Source organism: Dreissena polymorpha, chromosome 11 (assembly GCF_020536995.1).
Source record: "Dreissena polymorpha isolate Duluth1 chromosome 11, UMN_Dpol_1.0, whole genome shotgun sequence".
NCBI lineage: Eukaryota > Metazoa > Mollusca > Bivalvia > Myida > Dreissenidae > Dreissena > Dreissena polymorpha.
In genome coordinates, this window is record NC_068365.1 from 62,043,128 (window position 1) to 62,068,578 (window position 25,451).

The 25,451-nt window shown below is 35.3% G+C and overlaps 1 protein-coding gene across 1 annotated transcript; it reads left to right on the plus strand.

Moving 5' to 3' along the window:
* LOC127850184 (uncharacterized) lies at window positions 1–15,838 on the plus strand. The gene is made up of 8 exons (XM_052383010.1): window positions 1–1,151; window positions 1,384–1,497; window positions 2,115–2,267; window positions 10,558–10,779; window positions 12,757–12,869; window positions 13,804–13,946; window positions 14,391–14,494; window positions 14,866–15,838. The coding sequence occupies exons 1-8, from the start codon at window positions 410–412 to the stop codon at window positions 15,687–15,689; spliced, it is 2,415 nt and encodes an 804-aa protein (XP_052238970.1). The 5' UTR covers window positions 1–409; the 3' UTR covers window positions 15,690–15,838.
* The last annotated feature ends 9,613 nt before the right edge of the window (window positions 15,839–25,451 follow it).

Here is a 25,451-nt window from a genome sequence, read left to right on the forward strand (position 1 = left end):
GCATTGTTTTGATAATGTTTTGCAGACCAGTGATTGTCGGCCTGGGTATTTTCAAGAAAAACTGTAGACTGCCTCCGTTACTAGTTGGGATTCCAAGGGAGATGATGAAGCGCTGGACTTAGTGACACGTTGTAATGAAAAGAGACTAATGACGGCGTAGTAGAATTCACAGGAAGACAATGACTACAAATTAAGAATTCAAAGCAAAATAATATATGGCTTATTCCATTACGGACAATGTCTACGGTTCGTTAACAATTCTTAAAGATAATAGACTAATGCTATTACGCCTAAATTAACACCGCGGTTAGATTCATTATTACATGAAAGAAAACTGTGATAAGCAGGTCGGTTTGCGTTTACTATTGTATCAAATCACAACAACAGTAATTTAGCAATTTTTCTCGGGATGGAAAACTGCTTCGAGGCCCGGTTCGTGGGTCGAAAAGATGAACTCCGCGATTTGCAAGCTGCCTGGAACAAAAAATTTAAGATGTTCGGAATTTTCGGGATGCGATCTGTTGGTACATCAAGGCTAGCGAAGGAGTTCCTTGCTAGTGTCTCGGATCAATATGAGGAACTAGTCTACGTGAACTTGAAGAAAACCAGCGACCTAGCCGCGATGTACGTCAATATATGCGCCCAGTTGACTATTGCTGTTGAATCGAATCCGAACGATGACAAGTCGTGGGAAAGCATGCTGGTCTATACTGTTTCCACGAGAACAAAACAATACGTATTCTGTTTTGACAACGGCGAATACTTTATTGACATGGCCAAAACCCACGACCCTCTACAAAATCTCTGTATTGCCCTTATAAAACTGAACAATGTAAACGTTATTTTGACTTCTACAACAAAGTTTCAGCTGGAAAGATTGCGGCATATCTACCATGTTTGTGAGCTGCAACCGCTAAAGCCAACAGAAACATCGGAGTTACTTAGAGCCGAAGCGCCTGGGTTGGACTATGGCAAATACATGGACCCTATTGTCGAACTTAGTGAAGGGTTGCCGCTTCTGATCCTCATGATAACGTCCGAGCTTCGGGATGACGGAGGCATGTTGACGCCGCATGACATGGCACAACTGCTAGCGGAATATAGACTAAAAGTCCTTAGTCGAGAGTTTTACCCCGAAGAGGAAAGAGTTGGTAGGTGTTTTAGTAAAGTAACGTAATGGTAAAATAAATTGTATACGATACTTGTGCATTAAATAATTTGTGTTGAATGCACCAAAATTTAAGGGTTTTAGCGATGAATTTGATATGCAATATGCATATGTGTTTCCTTAGATTTAAACAATTCTGGCATCACTAAAAATATCCATATCAGTATTTAAGGTATCTAACTAAAAAAATATAACATTTAGAATCACAATTTCAGCTGACGTTTACCGGCTGTTCATTAATCGCCTGAGCCCCGTACTGCAGAGACGGTTCTCGGAATTGGACTATATCCCAGGCTCGTTCACGGCAGAAGAGGCCAGATCGTTACTTGGTAAGTTTTACACGAAACCACATGCGAAGTTGATTCCTGAACTACGTGTTTTAGAAAAGGTTTGATACGTTGGAAAAAATGGAAGAAACGCCTTTCAACTATACCTGACGCAAAACCGCAGTTGCCATTTTAACTTCACTGAGTTGAGATTGACTACATGTCCATTCTATGCGCTGCTGAACTGGCTCATCGATAAAACGTTATTTGTGAACAAAACCTTGTACAAAGTTGGTCTTTTAACCAACCACACTCTTTTTTAAAACCCATGATCACTCCTAGTATGTATTAAAAGTTGACATTTTTGTGTTCTGTATTGTTTTACTAAAAGCTGTGCTGATCATGCTTAATCTTATGCTATGTGTTCATTTGAGATATATCTCAGTAAATATCGAGGATCTCGATCATTATTCGGCATCTTACGAAATGTTAGCAACAAACATGACCATTTTGCGTCAAAGCATTTTTACACGTAGTAGATATATGAAATCTGTAGTTACTATATTCGGATCGTGTCTAGCAAATAATCCACGAAATAGTAAGATTTTTATTCAAGATTTTCTTCAAGATATCTGTTCATGTGTATTTAACAAATCTAATGAATTATACTCATACCTCAGATTACCCTACGGAAGCAGTGGTGAAGGACCATGTGCTTGTCCCTAAACTAAGGGGTCACTTCATTTCCTTTGATCCCGCAAATAGGCGCTTCAACATACAGGGAATCTTGAGAGAGAGTCTCAAGACATGTTTCGCTTTGCGGCACATTCCAGGTAATTTATATATATTCCAAATGACTTTTTGTATCAAACGTTTTAGCTTCTTCAATTCCATACAGGCGGTTCTTTTTATGTCATGATTGCCGGCGATCGTATACTAGTTGTAGGTCTGTTGAAATAATATGAGAAGCGCATTCCAGGTTCAACATTTTACTAACGTTTTTAAATGTTGAACTGACAATGATATACAATAATGATGAACGCTCGCGCCGGCGACGTCGTAGGACGTCGCGCCAAAATCACAACATTCTTCCGGCCGCATAAAATACAAAAAACATACATATTTAGTAATATTAACTTACGACAGATAACAAAATATCAACTAAGATATCACAGCATATTATAATTAAGTGTCACTGTTATTATGCTCGCGTCAAGAATTCAGTCTATCATTGTTTATTTCTATTGGATACAATTTGGTAATTGGCCTATTAGTACACTGGCCACTGCTGGTGCGCACTCGTGCAGCTTGAATAAGTCCGTCGCCTCCGTAAATGATATCAGTAACGACTGCGATCTTCCAGATACATCTTGACAAATCGTCATGTACTTGGACGACATCATCGACCCTTATCGTCTGGTCGTTGGATCGGGATACTCGATGTCGCTCACGAAGGGCTGTTAGGTACTCGTCCTTCCATCGACCCCAGAAATGTAAGATAAGTAACGTTTTCCTCTCAGCCAACGCTTGCATTGTGTCCTGGCACGCAGGTTTTGACAGTCTCTCGATGTCCTCAGTAGAGTCCCCATGCGGAAGTGACGTAACACGGTGACCGTACAGCAGATGTGAAGGTGTCAACGGCGCGGGATCATTTACGTCAGATGAAGTGAATGTCAATGAACGATCGTTTATAACGGCCTCGATTTGCATCAACTCCAAGTTGATATATGCACGCCCGAGAACCTTCTTTAGGCTTGTCTTTGTAAAACCAAACAGACGCTATCACCACCCACAGTACCATGGGGCCCTCTTGAGGAAGAAACGTCACTCGACTCCTAAGTTGCTTAATGTTTCTTGAATCGAGGTTGATGATCTAAGTTGCTTCAACATATAGAAAGCAGCAACAATCGTGGTGGCTTTGTCGGAAATCATAATCCTAGGCACTGACTTCCGGCTTACAAATTTTCTTAACGCTTGAAGACAGTTATCTGTTTAAAGGATTGTGAAAGCTTCTAGGTGGACAGACCTCGTTGTAGCGCATGTAAAAAAGCATATGTATAACTTTGTGTCACTTCCAGACGCCTGTTTGATATGAATAGCTCCGGTGAAATCCACTCCCGTAACGGTAAATGATGCTGATTCTTCTACTCGTACCTTCGACAACGAAGTCGAGTCTGGAGCTGAGTATGGTCTACCGAAAACACAGCGGCATGTGACATACTCTCGAAGCGCGACTTGGACACATTGGCGTATCGAAAGAACCCAGAACTTTTGTCGTAAATGCGTTACAATAGCGTTCACGCGTGAATGAAGTTTGCGGATGTGCGTGTCATGGGCAATAAGTCAAGTAAACATGTGTCCTTCGGCAAAAACATAGAGAACTTGGTATCTTCTTCCACTGGCGCATTGTGTATTCTTCCATCGTCATCGAATAATCTCATGATCATCCTGGAAAAGACCTAGTAGTTTTACAAGTGTTGATTGACTTGACATTGACTTCAGACTGATAATTTTAGTACCAAATTCTTTTTCTTGGCAATGTTTAATCCACAGTCTTTTGGTTTGAGTTATGTACTTTGTTGAAAGTTCAACATCGTTCTGTTGAGGTTTGCGTTTACATATCGATATGAATTTCAACACAAATGCTGTCAAAAAAGTAACTTTCTGTAAGAACCGTGTTTCGAGATATCAATCATGATTTGAATATTTGCTTATGCCTTTTCACTTCTACTTTGATTTTGCACCACATCGTCCATTATAGCATGCACATGTATATTTTCGGGTTTCCATGGTGACCGCAGTTCTCGTTCGCATAGCCATGTAGGACCCTTATGCCACAATTCGTTTTGTAGTAGACAATCAGGAGAAATCACACGTGTCATTAAGTCAGAAGGATTGTCTTTCTTACGACAATATCTCCTTTCATGTAGTTTAGTGAGTTTTTGAATTTCACACACTCGACTTGCAACGAAGCGTTTCAACGTCTTTGTACTTGATAACCATTGGAGGACGATTTGGCTATCAGACCGTTATGTAATTTTGTTTGCCATCATCGTTGACTGGAGATGTGTAGCTAGCCTGGCTCCTACTAATGCTGCTATTAACTCCTGTTGTGGGAATGTCAGCGATTTGAGTTGGGCAACCCGATTCTTCGCCATAACTCAACAAGCGGTGTTCCCGAACAAGAAGCATGTAGCAGCACCGTATGACTTCGTGCTAGCGTCAACGAAGATGTGAGGTTCGGATATTGTCGTTTTTCCATTGACTACATCAGTGTAAGCAAGAAATTGACGTTTTGAATTTCACATATGTGGCTTTGTTAAGATCATCCGCGATATTCTTCCATGCTGCTTGAAATCCGGTTGGAAGATGCGTGTCCCAGTCAAAGTGTTCTTTTCAAATTTGTTGTAGCAAAATCTTCGCTCGAATTGTAACTGGACGTAAAAGACCAAGTGGAGCGTAGATCTGAGACGAAAACTTGAGTATCGTTTCTTTCGTGACGTCAGGTACAACTGGAATATTCTTTTTCGCAAACTGCATCACGTCTGATGAGGTTTTCCACTGAAGACCAAGCACCTTTGTAATATAATCGTCGTCTAGAACGTTTTCTTCTAATGCTCTATTTTGTAATGTTGTACTGTTTGATGACCGTGATCGGAGGTTCATTCAAGCTTCAGACATCAATCTTCGAACTTCTTGAAAATATGTTGATTCAGTCTCACAATCGAAACTCGAAATTATGTTGTCGACGTAACGATTGCGTTCAATGATATACGCGGCGTTGATATCTCTGTTCTTGCCAAAGTGTTTCAAAAGAGTAGCATTCAGTATGAATTGCAAACAGGTGGCACCAAATTAAACGGCTTTGAAACGATACACTATGACTTTACTATGCGGATCGATCGGATCTTCGAGCCAAATGAATCTCGTCACGTCTCGGTCAGTCTTGTGGAGGCCGACGTGAAAAAAGCCTTTTCTATGTTGGTAGTGATGGCACACCTGTACATTCGAAATCGTACCAGCAGCATTATCAACTCGTTGAATTCCGGTGGTGTAGACCCCAAGCAGTCGTTCAGACTTGGGTGTCTTGCAGACATACGGCAGCTACAGTCGTAGGCGATACGAATAGTAGTAGTAGATGATTCCTTACGAACCGGATGGCCTGGAATGTAGTGTACTGCGGTAGACGGCGATGTGCTGTAAGCTGAAATCCTTTCAATAAATCCGCGTTTTTCCTGTTACTTGATGATCGCATCGTACTTGTGAATTATTTCCGAATCAAGACGTAGTCTCTGAACTGTTTTCATGGTCCGCCTTATTGTAATCTCAAAATTGGAAGGTAGAGGTTCATGGTGTTGTTTCCTTGGTAATTTATCCGTTATTTGGTACTGTCCATCATTAAACGCAATGCACTTGTCTTCGTATTCTTTAATGTAGTCTTCTTATTTTCGATTTTGAACATCGGATGCGATACCAATGCTCTAGAGATTCCAGAACCGCTCAAGTATAGAATCTTCCAGTGAACAAGAGATGATGACGTTCATTATGAGTCTCTCGGTCGTGGTGTTTACAATTTTGACAGGACCCGACATTAGATAGCCTACCTTAGACTTCTACGCGGTGGGACCGTCTCCGCGAATGACATTGTCTCCAACAAAATCCCAGTAGTGATTGGCGCCCATCAAAATGGAAATGTCCAGCATGGAATCGTTTGATAATGACTGTGCTTACTTCAATCTTTTTAGGTAGGGGAGTGTTGCTGCAACCAAGGTGAGCCCTCTGTTGATAGGTTTTGCTATTTTTGGCACAGTCAGAACACTTAACGGGATCTTCTCGTTATTGCCAGTTGTAATTGGATAGAAGCGCGATCAACATGTTGATTTCTAGTATTGTTTCCACCAAACGATGTAATGGTAAGTGTTTCTGTATCATCAACTGGAAGTTGTAGTTTGTCAGAAAGGTTTTGTGTGACGAATGACCTCTGTGGCATGCAAAGTTCGAAACCTTTTACAATAATCTGGTTTTAACGACGTTTGGTTATATCCAGAATCTGTTTATATAAACACCTTTATTCCAATTTTTCGAAACCGTTTAAAAGATATTTTTATTTCAAATTGGAGACCGGACGTTAATAAAAGTTCCTGATTGTACCTTTACAAAGAATTAAAACCTATTTTTGAACGATCAGTTTTCCTAGATATCTTGGAGAATTCGAAATTCATAAATATTACTGCAAAAATGCGGTTATCATCCCAAAGACTCTTAATTGAAACCGGTCGATATCAACATATTCCCAGAAATGAACGGATATGTAAACACATCTCATTGAACGAAATTTAAGATGAATATCATTTTGTACCGATATGTCCTTCCTATGACAATTTGAGAAATGCTAACTTTTACAAAAAAAAACAAGTATGTTTAAATGTGTGCAATTATTGAATGAAACTAAAAAAACGGTATTAATTCGTCTTGCTAATATTTGCATCAACGCTTTTAAACTTATGGCTGACAATATATAGATATGTTAGATTATTTTTCAATGTGAAAGGATCTTTTCAAAAGTATATATATTCATTTATTTAAATGAGAATTGTTCAAGTATTACATTTTAATACTCTTTGCAAATTAACAGCCATCTCATATTGTTCTGGCATTCTCACATTAAGCCATTCTGGTATATAACTGATGTACTGTATACAATGACATGTAATGTTGACGCATGTGAATTTGTTGTTGTTATTTTTTTGTTCATATTGTTGTGACGATGAGGTGTATATGCTTAAGTCGTAAATAAACATTATGTTCTGTTCTGTGAACACTAGTCAAATACAATAAAAGCATCGATTTCAGTCTCCGTGTTACCAACTACACCAATAGCCGTATTCAGAAGTATACCAGAATGAGCAGGTTACAATGACGAGTGCAATACCACGGCTATCGATCTCAATGTGGGCAGTTCCGGTGTTCTACTATTTGTATGATCGTCACTGCTACTAGCGTTGCAAGTGCTCGTGTGGTGCTTCCTTTTGCATAACAGGCATCTCTTCTGTGACATACACTTAGGTACGATATGGCCTTTAAGACAATTAAAGCATAAGTACCTGTCTTTCACTTTTTGTAATCTGGACGACGAATCTTGAAATTTCATGCAATCGACAGATTTGTGAGACTAGTCACAGAATGCACATGTATGTTCATTTATTCTTTTTTAATTAAATTCAGTCGTCAATATTTCTCTGATTTGTGAACGTCGATTCGTTGGAAACGTTTCAGTGTAGAACGACGCTGTTGACACGTTCTCCTTCTCATCCGATAAGAAGCTTTCACTTCCTTCTTCTAAAATATTAACTTCTTTCCTCAATGCAATCCTTAGATCGTTTAGCTTCCACCATCACCATGTTCTCGAGCAATATTCTTTGTAATTTCCACCGGCAGCTTGTCGAGAATAACTGGTACTAACAGACGTCCGTAGTCGTCCTGATTCTGTCCCAGGATGTACGTTTCCATTTTATCGTGAAACTTCTGCAAACTGGCTAGTGTATGACATGGGGCTTGCAACTGTAACAAGGCTTGCATTGTAGCATGCGTGATTTTATGTTGATTTTATGTTGTCTGCCGAAACGTTTTCGAAGTAGACTTAGCGCCTTCAAATAATTAGCACGTGTTAATGCAACCCGTCTATTGTACGTGCGTCTGAACCATCTAGTTGGAATTTGAGATTTCTGGACATCCGTGATGTTTCTGTTTTGATGTATTGTCGAGTCAAAATAATCCCAAAAAATTTGCCATTTTAAAATATCTCCATTGAAGGTAGGTAACGCTCAATTTGGCAATCTCTTGAAATGTGATGAATCAATGTTACTTGCATGTTTATGTTGGTTGTTTAAACATGGATTCGCGTTGATGTTAAATTGAGAAGACTGGAGAAAATCATTTTTGCCCCGATGTTATCACGATTTGAATCTAAGTTTGCGGCTGCTGACTGATTGCCGACGGCGATATGATGCAAAAAATGCGAAATGTTGCGGTATTGATATTTCAGATGCTGCTTTATCTCCTGTACCGGCTAAATTCGGCTCTTGTTGCGATAGTTAAAATTTCCTTAGATCTCGCATCTTGAAGTCCAACTCGTGCATGTAGCTCTCAGTTTGTAAAACGTCTTCAAGCATATCCTCGTTGTCCGTTAAACTCATGATATGTTCGTTGAGTGTGTGTAACTGCGTTATTTTTTAATCCAGTTTACGAAGAAATGTATTATGGTGGTTGAGAGAAAACTGTGCTCATTTTTTAATTAATTAATTTTCTTCAAATAAAACTCCACCGCTTCTTTTTTGTGCAGCTCATTTTCGCCCCTTCATTTATGTCGGCGATCGTATAATAGGTGTAGGTCTGTTATAATAATTTGAGAATCGCAACCCAGGTTCAACCTTTTACTATCGTTTTTAAATGTTCAACTGACAATTATATACAATAATGATGACGCCTTAAGAACAATAACGTTCGCACCGGCACAACAATGATAATGACATGAAAATAAGGTCTAATAATTACATTATTGTCGGAGCCTTTTCATATGCTTACATAAATTATTCCTTCAGCATACTTAATGAACAGAAATATTCATATCCGAATGCGTTTGATTACTTTGACTTGTAAATAAATACATTTAAGGGCTAATTGATATCAGTTTATAACACAATTATTATGATGCTGGTTTATTATACTTATGATGAATTGACACTGTACCACGTATTTTATTAGTTTGCAAATGTATTTATTCCGTATGTTTGTATATAGAAAATATTTTACCTTTTTGTTAATATAATTCATATGATTGATATTCTAACTACAATATATACAACAAAATGTGTGTCATATTATTTCAATGCGGTTATGAAATTTGGCAAACAGGGATTTCAATAGATTTTAATTTAAAAAGCTATGTGTAGCATGAAAGCTTGAATTAAAACAACAAAAGGTTAAACTATTTAAAAAATTCGCGGTGACTCGGTTGCTAAAGTGTTCGCCTAGTGATCATGAGATTCCGGGTTAGACTCCCATAATGATGGAGTTCGCAAGGTGTTAAGACAACAAGTTCTGTTTCGTTCCAGGAACCATACTCAAAAGAAGGGCTGCAACGGATATCCGAAATATCCGAGATTCGCGGATCCAAACGAGGATTTGCGGATCTAACCGTGATTAGAAAATCGGTTTTGAATCCGGATCTTATTTGAGTTTAACCTATCCTTTGCGGTATTTGTTTCTTTCGCCCTAATACTTTTCGGTTAATTGTTTATTTCTGTTTGAAAGGCTGACTGGTACGTAGTTTGTCACGGTTATCGCTACTTTTCGCTACTTTTTCGTCCAAAACATGGTACTACAGAGTCTACTTTCGTTTTCGATGGTGCACAATGGCGCAGAAGAAAATTCACGATGCACCTAAACAATAAAATCCTCGGTATGGATGCATTTCTGGTTTTATCAGCATACTAATTCTGTTTTATAAGTTGCCGTTACGAAGTATTTGATTGATACTTATTGCAGAGTGCATGTGATGCGTTTATTGCTTGTTAAAATACAGCGTTATTCATATTATATGTGACTGACATAGATGTGTTTAATATGAGATATTATTATTAATGTTTGTCGTTAAAATGCTTACACTTGTTCGTGTATGTGCGATTTTGATAGTTTGTGAAAAAATTGCGGAATCTGGACCCGGGTATAAAAGTTTGCTCGAACAACGAAAGTCCTTTTTTTTCATCTACTTAGTATTTGTTTTTGTTTTTGATTTCGTTATTTCTGCTTCCATTAATCTACTAAAGCTGCTAAAGTAGTATAAATATTAGTAGCTGTAAAGTGTATAATAATAATAAAAGTTAATTACTTTTTTTTCATAAGAAATATTTGAGTTCTGGTGTTTCAAAACATAATTTTGGTTATAGCAATATAAATTATAATTTATTTTGCGTATTTTTACTTTCAAATTAGGATTCGAACCGATATCCGATATCCGGGCCTTTGGATTCGAATTCGGATCCAATTGAATTTAGGATTCGCTGCAGCACTTCTCAAAAGAGTGTCTCAACAAGCAGCATAAATTTTTTCCAAACATTTCAGAAATCCGCAAGCGTTTTTGCAAAACATTCACCAAGGTAATGACGAGCATATCTCGACGTTTTACGTCGCAGGATTATGCGAGCGCATTGGCGGACTTTGCGTTTGAGCAGCCGAACTTGCAGAAGCTGTTGCTGGAGATACAGTACACGACACAGGACACTTACACGTTCTTTATTCGGATGGCTACTGAGTCTGCAGTGTTTATTGAGCAATATCTCGCAGGTAAAGCAATACAATGATCAGAGTTTGTACAAAACAAGCCGTGTAATTCGAAAATGCGCTTATGCCATATGCGTCCAGCGTAGCGTATGACCGCCTGCGAAGTCGCGCAGTATTGCCAGGAGCTATCCTGCCCGCTTTAAAGTCACAAAAAGTTTAATTGTCTTATCTGCGAATAGGGTTTCACAATCGAAGAAGCAATATGGCGTCATGCTCATGGTAATAAGTACGTTCATTACGTTTTAATTTCAATGACGCTTTTAATGTTATGTAAAATGTAGTCGCAAATAATATAAGTAACTGCGTTTTTCCCATACATTATACAGAAAGTTTGAGATATTGTATATGTATATTTTACTGCCCACTTCCGTTTTGCCTGTATAACATGTTGCTCCATCCATATTTTTTGCAGAAAAACCTACTGTGGATTTCCATCGTTGCCTGCAGAAAAACGAATCGCCGGTCGTGTTAGAATTGAACAACAGTTAAATCATATCTCCGAAAAATGTGTCGCTTAAAATGAAAACTTTCAATATGGGACCGCTTTATATTTTTCCAGTGGATATAAACTTATGCTGATTATGTTATAAGGAATCGCAGCTACTTGCAACATTACTTTTTGTAGTATTGACCAACGTATTTTGTTATCGTATTCGCGAATGTATTCCGCTTAAAACTGTTATAAAAGGATGACACTCAACATTCGCTGACTTATTTAACTTCCGTTAAATTACATACTTAAAGAATATGTGCACATTAAGTACATGTGCATATTAATCCAATATAATTTTGTGGGAATGTACACTTGAGCTTCAAATCCAAAACACAAACAGTTGTCGGTCATACGCGAATATGATAATACAACAAATAAATAATTGTTTATACAACTTTCATGACTTTAAAAGAAACGCTAGACATTTTTTAACTATTGTGGTCTAAATGTTTTGTTTTTTTTTTGTCGTAGAAATTTACCTTTTCGTGGGCGTTTGTTTTTCTTAAACATCCAGTAAATGCTATGTATTGTATATATATATATATATATATATATATATATATATATATATATATATATATATATATATATATATATATATATATATATATATATATATATTCAACTGGGACACTTAAGTTAAATATATATTTATTTTCCCATTTTCAACACTCGGAATTAAAGTCAACACACGTACGAGTTGATATATGTTGATTCTAGTGGGTGATTTTGAATAGTCCCGAATCCATTGAGGTTCTTTCGTGCCCGGAAATTTCTAAGATATCGACTTTTTGACACAGACCGATTATGCAATTTATGACGTATCTCGTTTAACGTAAATTCTGTGACGAAAAACACCAGTTTAATCTAGACTGTCTTGATATTAAGGAAAATACTTTGGTGATTTATTAAACAGTAAAATATATTTAAAAAGCAAAGAACTACTCAAAACGTATTTCGGACTGTCGCTTTTTAATGTATAATTTGAAAGTTCGATTTGTAAGAAATAATCGCTTTGTCCAGTCATTCAGTTCGTAAATCGTGTTTTGGTCAAAATGGTTATACAAACAATAGTGTGGTTTGAAATAAATTTTGATAAAGGCATTGAAAATCCAAAAATGGAAGGGCATGTCGTTGTAAATGTTTTTTTAAGCATTTAATTTAAGTTGTCTTTGAGGTTAGCATGTCTTATTTTATTTTTATAGTTCCTGTTAAATCACAAATATTGCCATTAATCTAATTTACAGTAGAGTTTTTTTGCAATCGATATATTAATTATCATTATTTTCTATTATTTTGTTGATTTGTGGCTTAATTGTATTCATTACCGTTTGCTTAAACTGAATGTAGAACCCATTTTGTTAAATTGTTTCCGCATGATCAGATTATTTTCAGATATGAAAAATTGGGCCATGGTCCGATATGATCATATTTAATAGTAACGATATGTAATAAATTGTGTTTTATATAAAAGTTATCCTTTCCAGGTAACTCGGAGGATTTCTACAGTCAATGTCATCGTGCAGCAGACCGATATGGCAATGAGATGGACAAAGCTGTAGTAGATTTGGCAGTGGGGAGCCTGTACACTAATATCAAGGTATTGTTAAATATATGGAATGATGTATAAAATACACGATAACCAATAGATGTAGTGAGAATTATGTTCACTAATTTATGTTAACTTAATTATGTACACTAATTAGGTGTTATTGTTTGAATGCTGATTATTTAATTGTTATGTCCAATCATAATAACGAATGCTCCGATGCAAGATTCTCATTGTTCATTCATGAAAACGTTTTTTGCTTGCATGCAGCCCTAAGTATGTCTTACATGTGTGCCCATTTGTTTTACCAGCCTGGTGCGTTTATATTGAATAATGTATATAATTGCATGGTGATTTGTGTTTGAAATACAGCGATATGAATTTCATTTTATGTCTCATTATTTTACACGATATGTTCTGTTTGTGAACGGTTGGTATTGTCATTGAACAGGTCCTTCCGGCATGTGACTAAATTGGTTGACATCAATAAAATAATAAATGATTTTTAAACATCTATGGAGTTTGTATTCCATGCGCCCCCTCCCCCCACACACTCCATACCCACTTCATTATGGAAATTTGAACATGTACATAAATTCATGTATGGGTCGTTTGCCAAATGCGACTAGCGCAACTCCTGACCAGACTGTGCGGATGCGAAGGCTGGTCTAGAGCTACGTTGGCCGCATGTTGCATGACACATTTTTTTGCATGACGAGGCCCACGTGGTAATGTGATGACTGAATTCGATACGATTCTACCAATACGATTCTATTAGACAAATATATATTTAATTTAGTTCATGTAAATCAAGTATGGAAAACCCCTTTGACAACTCAACAGGGGGGGGGGGCGAAATATTATTGTCACTGGTTAATAATATATTATATATACATGTTTATACTGATGATTAAAATTCTATTGTCTCGTAGTTTACTATCAAATTATCGTAAAATTATTTATCAAACATTGTATTCAATTTTAGGCAGATCTTAAAGCGGGCTACACCAAATACAGTGCAGCTTTAAGCATATTGAAAGGCGCTGGAAAGTCTCTACAGCTCGCAACTGCGCATCAGCGCATCGGATACAACCTGATGTTACAGGATCAAAACGACCACGCTATAAAGTACGCATTATTTTTCCATATTTATATGTTACATTCTTGATATTTTGTGTCCTGGCATGAAAAGACACATTCACTCAACATCATGCATATCAGTATAACCAAAAAGTTTTAAAAACGAAACTGTTTTAAACAGAGTTGTATGTTGTGTTAAAAGATGTGAAAACAATTTTGATACGCAAAATGCTACTGATTATCAAACTAGTTTTCATGTTATCGACTGTTTAATACCCTTTTTAAAACCGATTAAGAAAGATATCTAAATTCGCAATTTGTTACATGTTGTATGTTTGTTTTACATCAAATCAAGTTGATATCGTTATCAAAGGACATATTTCTCATTAACTTAACCACGTCTGTATATTTGTAAAATATTATAAAAAGTGTTTTTTTGTGCCTTCTTTTAAAACGTTTGTTCAAACTTATTACATGCAATGATTTCTTCAGTCACTTAAAATGTTCGTTGGCCATCTCGCTAGTATCCGGGAAGCCATTCGAGCTCATAGCTCTACAGGCGTTAAACAATATGGGAAGTACGCTTACCAAGTTAGGTAGGAGGTAATTTGATCACGTTTGAGGTATCTATTCGTTACGTACAATCACACAATTGCTTGAAATTGATATTATAAGGTTGTTTTATGAATTTGTTTTGAAAGCTATTAGTTTTGCATTTTTATCGAACCATCAACTTTCGATTGATCGATAATTTTCTCAATTATTCCGATAAATTACAGTAATAACAGTTCACCTGTCTTTAATCATACATAAATAGAATAAAACATTAAAGAACACATAATTTAAGAACAGTGATTTTGCTTTATTCTGCCTATTTTGATTTCATTACGTTTTGAAATTCGTCTGAAGTTGTTTTTTTCTAAGTTTTCCTTCTTGGACCTAAACAAATGTATCTCATCCTTTACAGGAGCATTCGAAGAAGCTGAGAAATACAACTTCGTTTCCCTAAAACGTCGACGGAAAATCCAAGGTGAAAATCACCCGGATGTTGGAATGACGTTGAACAACATTGGAATTATGTACGACCAAAAGGGCGACATAAGGTTAGCATTGAAATACTTCCAAGAAGCCCTTGACATAAAGAAGAACTCGAAGGCTCCAGATCTTTCTCTGGTTGCTTCGTTGACGAATGTTGCAAACGTATACTTGGCCGTTGAAAAGTTTGATGAAGCATTAAATGCTTTAGACGAAGCGGAAAGAATTTTATCAAAGCAACGTTTTCCGCAGGTACACTTAATTGCGTATTTGAATGACACAAGGGGTAAGTTGTATTTCGAACAGGGCAATATGGACAAAGCTGCTGAAATGTTCGAGAATGCGGTTAGGGGACGCGATAAAGTGGCGTCTGGAAAAACCACCCACGTGGAAAGCTTGGTCCATATGATGAAAGTGGCCGTTAAAAAAGGGGACACTTTTAAATGTATTAAAACTGGAAAAACTGTGCTTTCTTTTAGAAACGATCTTATAAAGCAGCGTCCAAAAAGTCGCTTTTTAACTGAGTGTTTCGATTGCCTTGCAAAGGTGTACGAGATAATGGGTGACGATGTAAAGGTCAGGGATACATTGAGAAAGATCAAAATTGAACTGTTGAGGCTGGAATACCTTTACACGTGCGATTGCAATGAAGACATGGTGAGTGAAATACGGCAACAGCTGGAGGACATTGAGTGCAGACTGAAGGCGTTGCCTCACACCAACGACGATGTTACAAACACCAACACAGTGATTTAAATTATGTTAAATTTGTAGAGCATGCAATATTAATTAAATAGTACCGTTTAAAAATGATATCCGCTTTGCAAATATAAGGGCTTAATACAACGCATGATATTACTTAGTTATTAAAATTTTTATGAAGTGAATACAAGTATTGAACACAGCCATGTGTCTTGGTATTTACTATGATTTGTGATTACGTGTAGAGTATATTGAGTGTTGCAGGCTACTTGCCTCCATTAAACCATTTTGTAGTTGAGGTTCATTATAAATTTATTATCAGTATACACTTGTTAATTCATACAGTATTACTTAAGAACACTATTTTGTGCGGAATATGCACCGATGCATATAGGTTGTTTGTAATACAGAAATAGTCGTATTAATTTTACTTCTCTTTGATTAAGTTAATATCCAGTGACATGTACCTTCAAATATGTATTAAACAGAAACACAAAACACATGTGAACTTATTCATCGGTAACACATTTGTTATTGCTCGATCGCTGTAAAATTGAGGTCGGCGTCAGGTGAACGTGTTCAAAATAGAAATAATGACACTATGTAATGTGTAGAACATATAATTTGGAGGAAGTGCAAAATCGACATGCCCGCGAAAGGAGGACACAGACCCATTTATTTATTATTGAACATTAAAGAATCGCATGACAGCTCAGTAATATATCGCAGTGGGAATTTCAATCAATATTCGTAGTTTTGCATTAACTTAGGCAAGTGACAAAAATCCTGATATTTTATACAGGGCAATACATACAACATATCTTTATGGGACAAATAGAATCCATATGCCTTTTGAAAAGCGGACACAGATCCGTGTCTATACTAAGATTGCGGGCATTGCATCTTTAAGAATCGCTCTCCAACTCAGTAATATTACCTACGGTGAATTTCAATCTATTTCAGCATTTGTTTTATGTTCAGAATATAATATTTTCTGATATCATTTTAAATAGAAAAAAAAACCTTCGCAGGAGTAGTATGATTTTACAGTCAATATGAGCAAAACACTAAATCAATGGTCTCGACAACGTGTGTTAACATCCATCTTCACTCAAAGGCACAACTACCGCACAGCTTGTAATTATAATTTCTCTAAAATCGGGTCAATATCTAAACATGATTGTTTTTACATTTTTATTTGATATCATTAACAACAAAGTTACTTTTAATTTTTTTATCCATTACGCTCTTAGACTTCTCAACCTTGTGGCGTTGCAACGCATAATGGCAAAAGTGTTGTTGATTAGTTGTAAGCCATTTACGGGACACTTATTTTGACAATATAAGGAATTTCTGCGTTCAAGATTTTACCGAATTTTCATATCACGCACCACTAACATATGCTTTAAAACGAATATAAAAATATATGTTTATGATATAAACGCTCAAAACTATTACGTAAAATGGGATATAAATTATAGTGATCTGTTTTTAGTTATATAACTACCGGAGTAAATCCGTAATGCCAGGGCCTATGTCAATGCAAAGAAATGATTTAGATACGGATGAAATTGTCGACTGATTTACATTGTTTTTTTATAATTACGGAAAAAATACTTTACAAGGCTCAAAAACAGCATAAATGCTAACAGTTTTCGAACATAAGTACACATTGTTTGATGATGTATGTAGACACAAACGAAATATATATAGATTGAGATGTTAAAGAAGTACAACATTTATAAATGTGGTCAAAGCGGATATGTGATGCACATAGCGAAAAAGATTATAAGTATCAGTGAAGACAGTATAAACGTAATTTTAACAGGGATCAATATGTTAGCATGCTATAAAGAAGTCATTTAATAACACGGGTGACATTGATTCCTTTTATGAACATTTTACAATTTTATCTTCCTCAAATATAAGTAACGAAGAAGACGATATTAACGAAAACATAGCACGTCACAATACAAATAACAATACGTCAGTGACATTTGAAGAGTTGGATAGTTAGACACGAGAGAATTCGAAAAGTAATACAATTATTGAGAATATATAAATCCCATTTAATTGATAATATTATCTACGAATATTGTCAAGGATGTCCTTGATACACCACTGGACAAATAATTGAACTATTAACTGGAAAAACATTCATGTCCATGTTCTTTGTCAAAGGTATTAATTATACATATTTTCAAAAAACGGTAACTCGTTCGACCCAAACAACTATCGAGTTGCAATATTAGTGAGCTGTTTCGCTAAGCTGTTTACAGTCGTAATAAACGAACGGCTTAAACGGTTGGCTATTGTAAACGATACGCTAACAGACGCTCAGTTCGGGTTCAAAACTAACCATATCACGATAGATGCTATTGTTCCTTTGAAGTCTTCTTATAGATAAAATACTTAGTAGTAAAAAAACTATACTGTTGATAAATTGATCTAATGAAATGCTATGATTTGATATATCAAAGCGGACTATGGTACACATTTATTAAAAGCGGAACTAACGGTTGGTTGTTGAAAAATATTCAGTCAATATATGATGCAGTGAAAGTATGTGTACAACATATGGCGACGTTGTCGGCTTTCTTTACTTGCGAAGTTGGATTATTGCCTGGGGACACAATCTCGCGTATGCTATTTTCTCTTTTCGCTAGCGACATTGAACACGTTTTGAGTAATAAAATGAAAACAAGTCATGATCAGCTAGATCTATTTATGTAACATTGCTTGCAGACGATGCTGTATGTTTGTGTCCAAAATTGCATTTTTTCTAGATAATCTATACGAAGATTGTGATCGATGGAAGCTAAAAGTCAATATAGAAAAAACAAAAGTAGTCATTTTTAAAAATGGTGGAAATAATTCACAGAACGAGCCAATGTTTTTATAATAATGAGCAAGTAAAAATGGTTCAATTATTTCATTATCACGGCATTATACTATTAAGTAGTGGGTCGTTTATACAAACTATTCAAACTTTATCAGATAAAGGCTTAAAGGTTATGGTATCGCTTTTCTATCACCAAAGACATGCTCCTATTAAAATAATGTTGAATTTGTTTGATTCGCATGTTACTTCAATACTGTGTTATACGTGTGAGGTTTGGCTCTGTTCAAATGCTGGAAATATTGAAAGAGTTCATAGAAGATTTTTGAATCGAATACTTCGTATCAAAATGAGTACTCTTAATTCAGCAGTATAGGGGGAACTAAGGCTATACGCGTTATATAGTAATCGTTATGAAAGAATGATTTAATATGTATACATTGTAAACTGGTAAACACACTCATTGTATATTATATATCACACTATGTTATATGAGAAACGGTGCTGGAAATACAATGCGATGTCACAATTGGATGACCAAAGTACGGGACTTGCTTCAAAATACTGGCTTTGGTTGTATCCAGCGTAAGTAAATTAAAAGTATTTATTCCAATACTTAAAAACTAGACTTATTAGTATTTACATATGTTTGTTGCGAAATTATTTAAATGTTACAAGTGCATAAACTTTATACACAGAATTGAAACACCGATTTGAATTATCTGATTACCTTAACATTATTCAAAACTTAAATAAAAAAAAAATCATATCAAATTTAAAACTTTCTTCCCATAGATTACAAAATTGAATCTAGGAGACTTATACATATCCCTAAAATCGAACGTAAATGTAGTATATTTAGCTCAAATAATATTGAAGATGAGTATAATTTTGTGTTTTGTATATCCTCTTTTTAACGATATTAGAAAAGTGTATAGATAAATTATATTATAACCGACCTAGTATGCATAAATTAATACTTTTCTTAACAAATACTTACACTACAGTTCTACCTCAACCCGCGATATATTGTAAACAATGCTTTTAAAATGATAACTGAGGCGTTGAATGAAAATGACCTTAGTGTATTTGTAACACCTTGTTTATACTATTTTAGTCACGTTCGCATTACTATGCTTGTGATTATTTCGTAAATATTTTCAGTTTTGTATGTACAACGATGACCTGGACGTGTCCAAATTATATGAATTAACTTACTGTTATGTTATGTTATGTTCTTGTAACGCACGCGAAAATGTTTTTATACAAATACTATTGCTTTACTTTTGTTTATTAAATTTTTTCTTAAGACAGTTTATGTTATTCTAACCGGTGGTTAATAAAACATATAAGTGAATTACAACTGACAATTCACTGTTTCAAGCATTGTGACCACCACTTTTACCAAGGGCGACTACTCTACAATAAATGAAATCCTAATGAAAGTACAGAAGAGACATCTTCTTTAGCAACAGAAACAACAGCAGCAGCAACAGTAGCAGCAGGCCTATAAACCACAATAAAAACAAACCAAACATACTCACGGGCTTCAGGAACAATTTCTTCTGGTATACAATCGTCAACAGCCACTGCAGCAGTAACGGCCGCAGCAGCTACAATGGAACGGCACTTCCGAGCTGTCAATATTGACGATTTACTGTATGAAAATGAAAATATGAACACCAAAAAGAAATCAGAAAGGGACATGACACTCTTCAAACGTCAACCTTGGTGTTGATTTTGAGTCAAGCGAGGAGTAACATACACTAGCGCCAGACCAAGAATAAAACATCGAAATGTTCAATAAATACCATGAGAATTTCTGTCTGCAAAGTTGAACTACATTAATCATCTCTTGCCTTTTAATTCAATTATTTAATAACATATTTATAAATATTTGTGGCTTATTAAGTCTATATGCCAAAATGAATTTACATTTAACACGTTCATAATTTTTTTTTATTTAAAAAATGATAAACTTGTTAATGATCAAACATTTTATTATTGAACCAATTTTGCCTGACCCATACATAACAGTAGAGCATTAATTGAACAAACAACAGCCCTTGATATCAAGGTGTAATATGTTCTCAAGAAACTAAGTGGACACTTTTAAATTAAGTGTTATTATTTTCATGCACAAATAAAGTTTAATTTTGTCAGGTCAGTCAAACTAAGGGCTAGCGGAGTTTCCGGAGAGCCCGAAACGCCATTCATCTGTAGAAGCTTAATGCAGACATACGGCCGGTGGATGTGGGATCAGATGACAGTCCGTTATTCTTCACACCGAGCAACAGAACACAACTAGCCTGGTTCAGGAATCGGTATAAACAAGCAGTACAGTATCATGACAGAGATGAAGGCGGATGCTGTGAAAACCGAACCCCAAATCACCCGTACAGGTATTATTAATTTAAAATTCAACAAATGCACATATTTCGAATAAAAATTAAAATGGGCACTTACCTTTTAGTTATAAATTTTCGCCATTTGTTCAAGACTAATCTTTTCAGCCACATGCATATCGCCATGATTTTTTCCAGATCCATGCATGTATATATTCATATTCTGATATCGATGAATTTGTTCAAAAAAGGGACACAAAGCAATCACAAAATCTTTAATTTTAATATGCAGTGTTTCCATTGAATTTTTCCCAAAGGAGGAATAACTTTCGATGTTTTTGTTTTAAATTGTTAACAGTGCAAGAAAACACTCGATCAAGAAATTGAATGATGAAAACGTCCCTGTTCGTCAGATTATACAAATTTCGAGCCACTCGAATGCCACCAGTCTCAATAACTACAGTGCGTTAAACAAGGATCAATAGATACTAAAGATATATACCATGGGAGAAGTGAGAAGTATAATTATTTTCAACATACACCATTTCAAATTTTATACATCACATTAAATGTTATTTTGCAAATTTAACACAGATCTATTCCGTCTTACGTACACTTTTCGACTTGTAAAACTAATCGTACAAATAGTTGACTATGTCCCATATGACCGAAGGTAGGTTCGAACACTTTTTGGTCGTATTGTTTTCATCAATTTTGCAAAAGTACTCCATGTATATTAAAAATATGTTAACTGTTCCATGAAGTTTATCTTTATCAGAACCTACTGGTTAATGTGTGTAAGAAACATAATTAAGAAGCGTTTACATCGACGAAAATCGACGCGTACATGAAATAAGTATGGGGAACTTTACCATAAAGTAAAGGGACACGAAATGTTCGCTGAGAAATTGTATACGCACATTAAAATGTCGATTCCCTAATTAGAATATTCACAAAATGAATTTGCTATCGTGCTTAAGGAACATTCAATACAAAAATAAATATCCCCCCAAAAAAGTTCTTAGAAATAGCTTACGTTCTACAGTTCTAGGCTTTGTACTTTTATTTTAAACATAAAACGATTTTGACTAAAAGTCCTGTGCATGTCGTTCACACTGATGCAACCTACCTTTGTGAATGATTCTTCTCGATTTGGTTTCACCGAGTTCAGAATAATACTTTTCATCCACTTTGTGTTACCTTCAGTGGTTGCGGCGTTTTTTAGCGTGGTCGTAAGAACTGATGCACGAGTGAACACATAAATGTGTCCGAATCGTGCGATTGTAAAAAAAAGAATTAAAAAACAATGATAAGTTAACGTAAAGATTTTGAACTCTTTTAAATGGATAATAACAAATTCATACCATCGCAAAAATGTTCACAACCTTTTTGTTTTAAAATATGGTCCAATTATGTCTGTGAATTTTGAACTGTAGTTGGTATTTATGAAAATACTAACTTACGATCTACCTAGGATATCAGGATACTATCCAGTCGTTTTACACTATATAAGATAAGGGTTATAATAAATTAACGCTGAGGCATGCCGTGTCGTGATTTTAAATACAGGGTAGCACAAAATTTGTTTTTAAAAAATGATGAAAACATATTGTCCTCATATTAAACAAATAATTGTTTGTCCGATTTTAAAAAGAAATAGTATATTGATCTCTTATAAATTTTAGCTTATCATTCAAAGAATGTGAAATATTTTATAATAACTAAAACAGATGGTTGGCAATCGTTACAAGTAAATGTATCTAATTCCAGTCTGTCGGCAGTCGGACAGAAGTCAATATAAATTGCCGCCTTAGAGTCTTTTGATGATTTTTGCTTTGGCAGACTCTTGGCGTCAATAGACCACTCTATCTTTGTAATAGCGAGAGTTCCGACACGAATTTCGGTCGCATCACTCCTGAATTTAAATACACACATATTTGTGACTATTATGAAAGAACGTTGCCTAAATAGTATTTATTGAGCAAAATATATCGAAATTTACCTGTTAATAAACTTTATTTCGAGTTTGTTTCATCCAATATAAATCCTTGTATAGTAAAGGGTCCATGTTATCTCCCTTGAACTGGAGGTTAAATTCAACTATGTTTGTAACTGAGTTCGAACACAAAAATTAAGTGTGCAATATGCGCAAAACAGTAAGAAATGAAATTGGAAATAGTAAGAAGATGAAGCAAAAAAAGAATTATAACTTTTATAACTCAAAATATTAGAATCGACAGTAACAAAATACCCCAAAAGTAAAAGGTACGAAATAGCTATGGTACGAAATAACAACAACAACAATGCCAAAATGGCTGCCTTTGAGAAAATGATCGCTCCATGTCTATGATTTTAAATGTAATACAGGTAAGTTTTGTGATCTTAGATCATATTTGTCAAACAACAGGTAGATTTCAAATATATATACATTTGTAAATACTGTAATTCCCATAATAATATTGTATTTATTTTTCGTTATGGTTTTTACAGACCGGAGTTTCAGCGTTCAGATTTATTCTGAACGCGAATTATTTCAGCTAGTCGGACAGTACCAACACTACACGGACAATTTAATAGTACGCTTTCAACCTTTCAAAATTTACTCGCGAACGTTTATCAAGAATCATTCACAAGTAAAAATCGTTTATCTAAAAATGTAAACATTTATCTTATTCGTTATCCACCCGTAAATGGTATCAGTTATATACAATTAAGTTATCTACGATTGCACTTCCAGAAGCCCAAGTAAAGTAACACAAGCTGCCTAAGATCCGTTGTAAACAAGTAAAATATCAGTCATCTAAGATCTTCTCTAGTCCTATATCAGTTATTTTCAATTCATTTATCATCTATTCAGTTACTTTATTTTCAACCCCTTTGTTCATCCTCATCAAAGTCAGTTATCTGTCAATGTAAAACAGTTCACTGGATTCAAAACGACGGATTGGTTGCACTCATATTGGTTCTTCGATGAAGTAATTCGCACTTCTCAATGAAAGAGGTCATAAATTATGTAAATATTCAACACGTATTTAATTCCCGTGAAATCCATGTCAAATTTGTTTCTTTACAGTGTTGTTAACCACGCAAAGTCGATAGTTCCATACACACCTGCAATAACATTTCCCTACTCGCGTGGTAACCTCGTATCATGGCGTCACATTGAAAGGCAGAGTACTCGATTCAAATAGGCATTAGGGAAACTGAACTTAAACGATTGATGCATTGAACTATTTAATATAAACTTAAACAGTCATACAACTTTTTTTTTATAATTACTAATTACAATATACAAAGTTTTTGTTCTATCGGTCTTTCTTATTTTGAGCGACATATGCACATAAAACTGTTCAAGAATATCGTAAACACAAACGTTCGATATTTCTTCAAACAAATTTTGGCATATATATATGTTACTATTAAAATATTTCCTGAAATAAACGTCCGATCGGAAAGGGTATTCACACTGAACATGCGTTTATCACCTGACGCAATCTGGGAACACATTTCGCATGCTAGAATTTTGCTTTCAACATTTTCTGGGAATCGAGAGAAAGTGAGAGTATTTTTTTTTTAAAATAAATCAAACAAATTAATGTGTTGTGTTTACACTAGCGCAGTCGTCTACTTCAGTTTGCAATTTATGTGAATATTTAATGAAAAGAACCAACAAATGTATTATGTCATGTAGATACATTGGGATTATTTTAGTTGACGTAAGGGTTTGAACTGCAATTATTCCTGTTGTTTTCAGCACTTTGGTTGTCTTTTTTTATTTTCAAGCATATTATAGTTATAGTCATAGCATGTAAGTGAAATAAAATACTCGGAGCGAATGCGTGTGACGTCATCGAGAGACCATCAGTCTTTGTCTTAACAAAAGGATACGCTCTATAAGAGGCAATCGAACGATATATTGTTACACAATGATTTAAATGATTTATAGCCATAGGCAAGGCCGTAGAAGTATGTTCGACAATTTGTGATTTAATATTTAATGTTTTAAAGTCTTATAAATATAAAATAGTACAAACTTATAGTTATACATTATATACGAACATCATATTTAAAAAAGATCTGTTATAAAGAAGCCTCCAACTGATATGCACTTATTTAACACTGTCTACGTTTATATTGAAGTATGAGTCATTTAAAAATTGCTGAGGCTGGTCAGGTATGACACTGTCGGATTGCTTAATGAGAACACAAATCCATCCTCCTCAAAACAATTCCCCAAGACTTGTTGCTTGTCACCATACCGGACAGTCGGGCTTTCCCTCCGTGTTTTACGGTTTCCCTTATTACAAATGTTAGAGATATATTCTCGAAAGTATGTTGAGATCAACAATTAAAAGTATACAAATGTACGTGGGTGCGACGACATTCAATACATAAACAGCACTATGCGTATATGTTTTGTGTATCGCTGTTCGTGTTAATTTCCTCCTTAATGAAATACTAAGTTAAATTAAAATTTCAGATAAAAGCTTGTACATGCCAATAAAAAATTACTTAAAGTTGTATAAGATCTTCCTGTTAGACGCATTCAACCTATAGATGGTATTTCAAGTGTTACCATAAATAGATATTCATAACCCATTCTACTCCTGTTATCAGTGACATGTATTTTTA